The 11,539-nt window shown below is 40.4% G+C and overlaps 1 protein-coding gene across 1 annotated transcript; it reads left to right on the forward strand.

Annotated features, from left to right (window-relative positions):
• Window positions 1–920: 920 nt before the first annotated feature.
• LOC110951932 (lysine-specific demethylase 9) lies at window positions 921–11,486 on the forward strand. The gene is made up of 7 exons (XM_022195208.2): window positions 921–1,563; window positions 2,716–3,383; window positions 6,266–6,403; window positions 8,510–8,652; window positions 8,781–8,948; window positions 9,057–9,165; window positions 9,282–11,486. Exons 1-7 carry the CDS (start codon window positions 936–938, stop codon window positions 9,816–9,818), a joined length of 2,391 nt encoding a protein of 796 aa, XP_022050900.2. The 5' UTR covers window positions 921–935; the 3' UTR covers window positions 9,819–11,486.
• Window positions 11,487–11,539: the final 53 nt, after the last annotated feature.

Here is an 11,539-nt window from a genome sequence, read left to right on the forward strand (position 1 = left end):
CTGTCACTAGTGAATGTGCCTTTACATTCTGAAAAACAATGTTTGGGCTTGACAAATGAAATGAAATAAAGTTCAACCAGTTAGTTGAGGAATTAGCTTTGCCTCTATAACCGATGGCCGTGTTGTTTACCACATACTTTATCATTGACTTGTTTACAACAGTTTTTTAATACAAGTTTTTTAAATTGACAAACATTTTAAAATTACGTTGATCCAATTAGATTTTCTTATAAATGTGTGTGTAGTTTCTTATGTCGACTTTTTCATGTTTCTGTTACTGAACCAGCTTTTTTAAAATAAAATTGTTAATTGACATTTTTTAAATACTGAACTGGAGTCGTGTATTCACCGTCTATGGCCAGCGTCTAAAATTTAAAGCCTGAGAGCAAAAACTAAAGTTGCATTTTCTCACCAATTATAAATAAACATCAAAAGTCCTCTCAAAATTTTGTTCAGAGCATTCATACACTGCACAGCAATGATATAAAGTGCAAGATGGTGTCCCTTCTCCCAGTCCCATAAACACCCACTGTATAAAATTAACACACAATAACATAGAATTTAATAATTTAGTGCGGGTACAAATCTATAAATATGAGCAGGATAGAAGGGAAGGCTCCAAGAGGAATAAATCCAGTTTCAGTTCAGTCAGTCAGTGAGTATTCCATGCTGAGGGGGCAGCAAAGCTGAAAGCTCCTCTTCCAAATCCTGTCCTCACACGAGGAACAGATAAAACCATGACGTCAGCTGAGCAGAGGTGAGTGCGTGCAAAGCCGCACGCAGTCAGCTCAGGCTAAACTCCAACTCCCATGTGGCCTTGCGACATCTCCAAACTACATTGCCCACAATGCCGTACGTCACGCCTGCGCAACTGGCTCCAAACTTCTAATCAAAACTACAAATGAACGGCTAGAGAACTACATATTGTGGGGCGCATGCGCAACAGCAGCCCCGAGTCCTTTAAATGTACTGTACGTGCAAAGATGGCAGCTCAAGTCGACTTGCTCCGTGCGAAAGTAGAAGGAGAAAGGGTGAGGGACAGTCTGGAGAGGTTCATTAAAGAGAGGAAGAAAAAGAAGAAGAAGAGGGAGCTGTCGCCGTCAGCTGACAAGCGGGAGAGGAGTGAGAAAGAAGCGAAGAGGGTGAAGCTCCATCATCACCACCATCACAACCACCAGCCGCAGCCGCACGCTGAGCACCGGACACACCAGCCGCATCAGCTGCAGCACAATCCCAAAGCCCACAACTTCAGCGCGGATAAACATGTCCTGCACCACCACCACCACCATCACCACCACCACCACAGCCTCACCAACGGTACGAAGAAGAACTTGCAGCCGACTTTTCCTCCTCCTCCGCCGCGGAAGGTGCCGGAGCAGCTGCAGAAGAAGCGAGCGGTGCCCGCACAGACACCTGCGCTCTTCACTTTCACGCCCCTCAAAGTGGTCAAGGCCAAACCCCAGGATTTCAAAGAGAAGCACCTGGACAAAGATGTGAAGCTAAAGCTGAAGAAGGAGAACACGGAGGCCAATGTGAAACATGCGGAGCTGAAGAAGAAGAAGGGTGAGTGACATTATTTGGTGCACATGCAGAAGGATGTCCTGTTCATAACAGATCTGGAACATGTATGTAGGGCTGCACAGGCACCAGCATCTGTGTAAACAGTGGGTTTAATGAATGTTTTGCTTATAACGGATGTTAATATCCTATAAATAGATATAGAGTGCATGTAAATGGTGGTCTAGTTCTTTTGAAGCTGTCTCAATTGTTAGATTAATGCAACATAGATGTATTAGACAAGAAAGATAAGCTTTATTGTCATTATGCACAGTGCACAATGAAATTCCTGAAGACTTTCTTTTAAACATACAAGACAAATAAGTTAAGAATTTTTCAAAACAAATAGAATAAACAACTAAATAATGGAGTAGAAGATGTAAATAGAAATCTTTCCAAAAAATGGCAGCATGTAACAGCATAGAATGGATGTACAATGTAAAAAATAAAAGCATTTTAGCTGTATTTTTTTAGTCAATTTACTGTTATTTGGCAGAATTTACTGCTTTATTGAATGCCAGATAATAACCAATAAAGTCACTGTAAAAAAGTATTAAATTAAATGTTAAGCCTTGACAAACAGGGCACAAGTGTGGCCATAAAATTTTCTTTTTTCAGTATTTAAGCTGGCCAATATTAGCATTATTTGACAGATATTTGCCGTTATTACCAAGAAAAGTTCTGTACGTGAAGGACTGACAAATGATTATTGGTTTTTAATGTTAAATTACAGATAATTATAAAAAATCCCAGAAGTAAAACATGATTTACATGTTGACTGTAAAAAAAAAACAGGTCAAAACTGTAAATAATGTACTCCTTAAAAACCTCTTTTCACAAAGAGTGATTAGTGCTTTTACAATGTGTGACTAAAAAAAGAAACACTGCTTTACTGCTTTTAATTTAGCTAATAAACATAGAATTATTTTGCAGGTTGTTGGCCATATTTTTAGTTTTTAATTTACTGTTTTAAAATGTTACAGTATTACACCATTTTACCATGTTTTTTCTGTCTCCCTTGCTGCCAGATTAACACAGTTTTTTGCTTTGTTTTTATTAGCTTTCTATTGTTTTTCTTTACAAAATAGTGCCCAGTAGCATCACAGCTCTCTGCATGTTCCCTCCCTTTCTGACTTGAGTGTGTTTCTGTATTTGTAGAGCCAAGCCCCCACAATGAGAATGCAAAGTCCTTAACACTGGAGGAGTATCTCCTGAAGAAGAAAAAGAAGAAGAAGAAGCATCATGATGAGGCGCACGGTGCCAAAAAGGTTCGACACATGCACAACAAAGCTGTTCAGACCGTATGTGAGTTGTTCGGAGCAGATCTCCCGATGCCCATTCGCCCTGAGCCTTCTCTGCCTGGAAACGTGAAGCCTGAAACCAACCACCATCCCGGCAGAGACCCTGTCGACAACCGCCCGCCCTACCTCCATGCTCTCAAGCTGGGTCACGTCCCCTTCCTCTCCCATCAAGACCACTACATCCGCAGCTCCTGCCTCCAGACAGGGACCTGCTATGGACGCTTCATACATGAGGAAAGACAAGCCAACGGTGGGGGATTAGTTCTGCACGCCTATGCCGATGAGTTAGCCTGTCTTAGTCCAGTTGAGATGGAGTGCTTTGCCCAGGAGTTCCTGGAGTTGGCCTTTGCTGAGAAGCCTCGAGGTGCAGCCTCCTATGCCTTGGCGGTGGTGCACAGGGCGGCTGCTTACCTACCTGACTTCCTGGACTACTTTGCCTTCAACTTCCCCAACACACCAGTCAAAATGGAGATCCTGGGCAAGAAAGACATTGAGACGACCACTATTGCCAACTTTCACTCTCAGGTATGTAAAAAGACTCTCAAAGGGTCCGTCCACCTGAGTTTAACCAAGGGATCAAGCTAAAACCTGCACCATTTTTACCAACAGATTCATAGATATGTCTCTGCTGAGAGAAGGAGTGGTTAAACTACACCTGCATGTTTGATTGTTCTAGATAGATAGATAGATAGATAGATAGATAGACAGAAAAAGGTGGAGAGTTGTAGGTGCATACATTAAGGTGATAGGTAAATAGTGCAACCGTTAAAAATATTTTTCTTTGTGAGTACTTCTGTGAAACACCTGTAATATTGGATAACAATATTTTCAGTCCAGAGTTGCAATAAAAAAAAGACATAAAAGAAGTTAAAGTCCTGTAATTCCCGCTTTTTAAATTTGACTATTATCTATTTTATTTACTCATCTGTAACAGCAAATGAATATCTGTGAGTTGCAGAAAAAGCAAGATATTTGAGGAGGTGATGTTGGACTTTTGGAGACCACAGCAGCAGTTAATCCTGAAAATAATGCACAGACTAATCGACGATGAAAATAATTGTGCATTGCAACCCGGTCTAAACATTTTCAGATTGTTTGTCTTGTTAAACCAACCGTCCCTCAAATCAATGAGATTCATTTTGCAATCAAACTAGGAAACGTTTGAGAGGGAGATTTTTTTTTATGACTTAAGTGATCCATCAGTTGTCAAAAGTCAACTAAATGTTCACTGTTGTAATAAGAGCAACTGCAGTCTATTAAAACTGTGAACAGTTCATAAAATATTACATATGTTTTCAGATTGCCGGAAAAGGAGATAAGAGTGCAGTGATGTGTAATAGGGATCCCTCACAGTGAACCGACGGTGTATCCAGATTTATTGGGGAATCATGAGATTGTAGGTTGTCGGTGTGATGTTGTGTTACTGTCAGAGGCAATGTGGATTTGTAGTGGAAGGAGTTTTTTGAAGAGCAATTCTAAGCTTAAGGAATATGTATTGAATTTTGGTTATTGTTTTTATGTTCTACATACAAAACATAACTGATTTTATTGCAGAAACTAAAATAACTTGTAAATTAGACTATTGTTCAATAATGAATGTGTTGGTGTGTCAAATTAAAATAGCAGATTTCTGAGTTTTTATAACTTAAACAGGCTGTAAGCTCCCAACTATATGTGCCCTGACAGTATTGCAGACGGCCACAGCGAGCCAAGGAAAAACCAGAGGCTTGAATGAGGTGCAGTCCATGTTTTCCCTCCAGTAGCTGACTGTGTCAGAGGTACACTGTTGCTCAGTGAAAGGAAAAAAAAAATCTGTGCTGCAGCCAAGTTTTCCCTGTTCTTAGAGAGATCTAATGGAGTCGCTTTTGTTCCATGACGTTGGAGGCACATATCTGCTCTGACTGGCTCAGAAAGATTGCAGAGAGGAGGAGTGAGTTAGTGAGTCTGTGTGTGCTGTTACATCTGCAGAGAGTTCAGCAGTTCTCTGCTTATGCAGGGAAATGCAGACCAATTCTGATCATTTCACCACTGGAGGATCCAGAGTATAAATGAAAGTTTTGAGAGTAACTACCAAACTCTGTGCGTTCTGCTGAGACCCTTTCTACTTTTAAGAGACAACTGAAGACTCAATTGTACAGAACACCTAGGTACTTAATCCGGCTCCACCTTAGGGGTAGAATAAGTCAGGTGGTCCAAAACCCAGCACTTATTTAGCACTGACAAAGTTGGAAAAAAAAAAGAAAAAAGAATGGGGTGTGGTTGGCACTTCTTCTGCAACTTGATGGCAACACCTTTGACCAATCGCACTTGAAACACTTTTTGCACTTAACTAAAGGTTTTTCCTTATTTCTGAATTCTTGCTTGTGTTGCACGTCGCTTTGGACAAAAGCGTCTGCTAAATGAAATTGTAGAATTGTAGAATTGTACAATGATTGCACCGAAATGCTTGTTTGTACCCGCTGCACTTTACTAGGTCAGAACATAAAACTAAAAGGAATTGGATAGTAAACAAGAGTGTTACGGTATTTTAATGGTGCTGTAGTAAACACTGCATTGGATTGTGGATATGCTCTCGTCACAGCAGTGTTCACACACCAGGGTTATAATGTGATGCAGATTCATTCATCCATTAGTGAGACTGTGTATGGAGTTTTCCCATACTTTGAATATTAATGCCTATATTATGCTCATTGTTAGGTATCGGGTGAAGCAACACGGGGGTGCAGCTTCTTCAAACCATTAGCCTGCTGAAGTGCAAATTGTACCCTGAGCTTAAAGGACCATGTCAGATCATGTAAAGTAAAATAGTAATTGACATACCACCCACCTCCCATTTCAATTTTGTTTTGCAACTCCAATGAACAGCGGTAACCGGACCACTTGAGGAAGTGAAGGAGATTTGCTATAGCAGTAGCAATCATGTTTTGCAGTTATATTTAGTACAGTGGAACAAAGGCTGAGAGTTGTGTCCTCATTACATACGCGGTACTAAATCTTTGCAGTTTGTTGTGAGTTTTCATGGAAAACATGAAATTGCCTGGGTGACCCTGAACTTTCTAAGGGTAGTGTGGATGACAGCAAAGTCAACAGATTCTGTTAGGAGAGAGACGTCAAACTGAAGTACTATGACTTTAAATAGAAATAATAATTATCGGATGACAATATGTTTTTTCTTCTTCTTTGCTATTCTCTTGTTTTCATCATTCTATTCAATTTCTTCATTCCACTTAATGAATTAGATTTTTTTTGTTTTTCTTTTTGGAAATTACACCATCATTGATACTGTGACAATATTGTTGACATTATCTTCACGCCGATACTACACATTGCATTGAATTTAATTAAATTGCATACAGTTACAATGTAGTATGCTACACACACTGAAGAATATTTTCTTTTTGCTTTAGGTGAACCGGACTTATTGTTCAGGAACTTACCGAGCTGGACCTATGAGGCAGATCAGCCTGGTGGGAGCCGTGGACGAGGAAGTCGGAGACTATTTCCCAGAGTTCCTGGACATGCTGGAAGAATCCCCATTTCTCAAGGTGAGGAGAAGATGTATGTTTATGATCTTAAAGTCACAAGTCTAATTAGCTCACTCAAACCCTACTTCATGCCTGAAGCCCGGTGTTTTGTAACCAGCCACACCATGGCACTCACAGCAGAAACAATATGTTAAAGACCTGAATTCAAAGCAGTATCAAGACTGGCCGCACATTTTTTGTTCTACAATTTATGTGCCTCACCACACTTAGTTTGAAATAAAATGATGGACACTACATTAAAGTGCTGTGTCTCAGGTTTAATTTAGGTGGGTTAACATCAGAATGAAAAGAACTGTCCGAGCTGTAGCCCGTTTGACACACAGTCTTCAAATTTCAAGGGCTCCAAATGACCTGGACATTCAGCTACAAAATGTTTCTTGGGCAGTCATGTAATTTCGCTGTTCGTTCCTGAACAAGAGTTCACATGTGGGTCAGATCTGATTGAGAGTTTCTTTTTAGACAGAGGTGGAGTTGTCTGTCAATACGAGGAGTTAATAGGTGAACATGCAAGTTAATAGTATCGTAATGAGGCTCAAAAAAGACAAATAATTAGATGTCAAGTGTAGTTGGTTAATTCATGATAAGCAGGTAGATTGTAGATATTTCAGCGAGCCCTTTACATAAGATGATATTGTTTGCCTTCTATTGTCTTTGTCCAGTTACTTGTGAATCTGTTGGGCCTGAAGTGTAATATTAAAGCTGAAACTTGCGTCTTTAACATAGTATCAGTTCTTGTGTTTCCAGTTAAAATGCACAGAAGAACAAAAACAGCAAAATATACCGTAACTGTCCAAATATTTAAGGTCTCGGCTGTACAACCCTCCTCTAGACTTCATTGCCAGTGTCACGCTGCGTGTGACGAATGCAGCATGTTGCTCTCAGGAAACTCGTTTAAAAAGTCCAGCACTCTGTAATCAATCTAATGCTGACATGTCGCTGATGAATTATTAGTGTTAAAACATCTGTTCAATCTGTTGCACTATGACCATTAATCTTGATATAAACTAAATCATATAGAGTGCTTTGCCATTATGTGGGGACTTTTAATTAGGTTTTTAATGACTTACATGACAAAGATACTTATCTGATTTAAAATTAACACTAGGGCTGCATGATATTGGTACAGACTGAAATTGTGATACTTTGCTTTTCTGCAATGTGAAAAAAGTATTAGAATTTTCCCCAGATGGCTTGAATACCTTTCTTTGGAAAGAACTGATCAGTGATTGGGGTGATTTTGTGGAGAGTGTCTGCATAAAATAGTTTGCAAACTTTAACAGAGCACTGGTATTACTTTGTGTTACACTACAAACCCAATAATGTTCAAATTTGCATTTAAATAAGACTTCACCTGCATTTCCTCGAGGCAGAATAAAAATAAAATTGTACCCAAAACACATGACTTTCTGAACATCTGGTTATCAGCAGACCCTCCGGTTTACTGATGTTCTGAAACACCTCGTTTGCAATTAGTCTGACGAGTGAAATAAGGCGTTCTGACATCAAATGTATCCAAGCTGAGACCAACTGATTTTCCACAAGTGGAGCATTTTAAGCACCAACATTGCAGTCAGTCATGTTCATTTAATTGTGAGAAAGCAAAATCATGATTAATATTCCATTAACTGTGCACACTTAAGACTTGCATTGAATTTCCTTTTTTGCAACCACATGTTCCTTTTCAGTATTTCTCTCTTGTTAGAGCTCATTCAGTTTTGCAGATGTGGAACTTACGTGTCAACAAACTCTGCGTCTTGTAAATATAAAATTATATTAAATTAGAATCTGCTCATCCAAGAACCCTAAAATCTGAGTAAATTATATCAAAGACTTTTCTTGTAGATGAAAAACAAGAACTGTATCAAGCAGCAACAAAAGTTGTAGCATGATGTGTTTTAATTTGCACCACTACTTGCCTTACAGGTACTATACTGTAGTTGATGCTGTAACAATATACAGCGCAGCCCTGATTACCACAGTATTCTTGGATAAGCTGTTGTCCATAGGCTTAAGCAAAATACAGTATGACTTTAAAAAGCACAACAAAATGATCAAACTAATTGGAATCCTCATTCTCAGCTCGGCTTTCTAATTTTCTCTCCACAGATGACCCTGCCGTGGGGAAGCCTCTCCAGTCTGAAGCTGGACTGTCGCTCTCAAAGCGATGACGGGCCGATCATGTGGGTGCGACCCGGAGAACAAATGGTGCCCACGGCTGACATGCCCAAGTCTCCTTTCAAACGGCGCAGGTACAAACTCATCCTTGAGGGAAATGCCTGAAGAGAGATCTAGATCAAAAGATAGATCATGAAATATAAGAGAAAATTAATTGAGCATGAGTTCCAATCCTTTGTCCCTCTGTTATCTCTTTGTCTAGATCCATGAATGAGATCAAAAATCTGCATTACCTGCCGAGGACCAGCGAACCCAGAGAGGTTCTGTTTGAGGACCGGACTAAGGCCCATGCTGATCACGTTGGCCAGAGTTTCGACTGGCAGAGCACTGCTGCTGTGGGTGTACTGAAGGCAGTGCACTTTGGAGAATGGTGAATGTCCTTTAGCATGCTTAAGTAAAGGTGGTGTTGTTGAATCTCTATCCATACTGTAGGTAGCTTCTCTATGTGTTTAAGGCTTTTTTTGGTAATCTCCTCCAGGAATAACCGACCTCGGATCACCAAAGATGTGGTGTGTTTCGATGCCGGAGACTTCAATGAAGTTGTCCAGAGGCTGCAGCTGGATCTGTACGAGCCTCCAGTGTCTCAAGTAAGAAGTGTTGTTTTGGTTTTTTTATGTCCCAGATCTTATTGTTTTATAAATATCGAACAAGTCGCAAATACTGCAAAAACATTCCAATTCCATTCTTGTGTATCTTTGTGCAGTGTGTCCAGTGGATAGACGATGCCAAGCTCAACCAGCTGAGGAGGGAAGGCATCCGCTACGTCAGAGTCCAGCTCTGTGACGACGACATTTACTTCATCCCAAGGAACGTCATCCACCAGTTCAAGACGGTGTCGGCGGTCTGCAGCCTCGCCTGGCACATCCGCCTCAAACAGTACCACTCGGAAGACACGGATAAGAAAGAAGAGCAGCAACCCAACGATCTCAGCCCCACCTCGGGCCGAGTCTCTTTCTCCTCCCCTGCCAGGCCCGATGCCACAATAACCCCCTGCGCAAGGCCACAGGGAGACAACATCCAAGGCGGGGTGGCCAAAACTGAGGAGCCAGAGTTCCAGAGGCCTGCAACACCTTCCCAGGAGCCTCAGCCAGCTCCTCCCCAGCCCACCAAGTCTGCTCACCTCCCGGCCACATACCACGATCCTCACCTTTTCCTCGCCCCGGTCCACTCTGGATGTACGCCTTCAAAAGAGCCCAGCCTGCCAAAAGCTCGTGGCCACACTGCAGAGTTCCCTAAATGACTTTCTTCCCCACTCCTCTGCCATCTCTCTTTCTGTACACTGTGGGAGGAAGTATGTAAAGGAATTTTTAAACTGACATGTGTGTCAATCAGGTTTTTCGACTTAAATTATTCTTCAGACTTTTTAGATCTTTAAATGTTGGTTTAAATGTTCCCAGATGTTTGTTTTTCCAGCCAAAGTATACTGCTCAATGGGACTGTACAATACATGTTGTGTTATTTTATATTATTCACACCTAAACTGGAACTCTCTACTGTCTTCAGAAAGGTGTGAGAAGCAATTATTTTTTTTGACTGACGTTAGAAGCTGCCAATCTTACTGTATGAGGCGAGTTTTTAATTCATACTGAAGGTTCGGCTGTTACGCTTTTGACAAACCTATTTAATAGAAAGACTGAAGTCATGAATGCAGGATTCCGCAAATGCTTAAGGATGTGATTACTCTGGAAGCTTGATACCAATGTAAAACTGCGCTATTAGTTTCAGTGAAGGTGGCATGTAGACGAACATTATCATGAGGACACTGAGGATTCTGTTCGTTGTCAGTTGTCTGCAAAGGGCCGCCATGCCTTTGCCATGTGAATCCAGATTCTGTCACATTTTGGAGTTTGTGGATTAGTCACACGCAGTAAACATAGGCTAATAACTAATGAAGCGGATTAGTCTGTTTAAGGTTATCTAATTCAACATTTTTGTCAGCTTTATAAGTTGTGCTTTCGACAGCTCTTTATTTAAATGCTGTTTTATACAGGGCCCTTTTCTTACTGTTGATACAGTTTTTGATATTTTATTTATTTTCTTAAGCTTAGCATATGAATGCAGGTTTATAACCGGTGATGAGTATTTAAGATTATGATCAAGTTATGAGAGTGCCTCTAAATGACGAAGGATTCGCGGCTATTGCACTTAGCAATAATGGTCTGAACTTTTTGCGTGGAAAAATATTTATCCAGAATCTGGTATGTAAATATTAGGTTGCTGTTTTTGCTGGGAATATGTGGATGCTATCACTCATTCTTCACTTGATTCAAAACCATTTGCACCTTTTAGTTTTAGCTGGTAATGCCACTAGGTCGATGAAGACACCATTGTAGAGGGTTACCGTGGTTGTATCCACTTGTTTTGTGTGTAATTGTGCGATTTCAGAGCAACGGAAGCCACTTGTTCCTTTATGTACAATTATAAAAGGTGATCTGCTCCACTTTCTGGTCAAAATCCCTTTTAAATCGACGGCAGTGGATCATTTAATTGAGATTTACAGTTCATCTGAATCTTTCAGAGGCCTTCATGTTGTCCTCTAAAAGTGATGATGTTAATGCTCTGCCGCTGACTACATCTTAGTGCCTTGTACTGTAATGGGTTAGCCTCATTTAAAGCTGTTTAACGTTTATTTGTTGAGTAGGATGGTAAAGTGGGGACTGGCCAAGCCACCATAGTTAGTCTGTCTTGTTTATGTTTGTTATTATTTATTTTTAAAAGTATTGCTTTCGTGATGCTTTTTTGATTTCTACATTTGCATGTCACCTGGAAGCAAAGAAAACACTGCATCATCGTGTATTTTAAAATTATGCCTTTTGTACAAAATAGAGCCTGTTCAGGAAGAAGAATGGCTAGTTTTGTTTGTCAGAGATATGGCTTACCTAACTAAATAAATGTAGAGTTAAAGTGACAGTTGCAGCACTGTCATGTCTGCCTTGTGTCATGTTATGTTGTGATGCTGTG

Source organism: Acanthochromis polyacanthus, chromosome 6 (genome assembly GCF_021347895.1).
Source record: "Acanthochromis polyacanthus isolate Apoly-LR-REF ecotype Palm Island chromosome 6, KAUST_Apoly_ChrSc, whole genome shotgun sequence".
NCBI lineage: Eukaryota > Metazoa > Chordata > Actinopteri > Pomacentridae > Acanthochromis > Acanthochromis polyacanthus.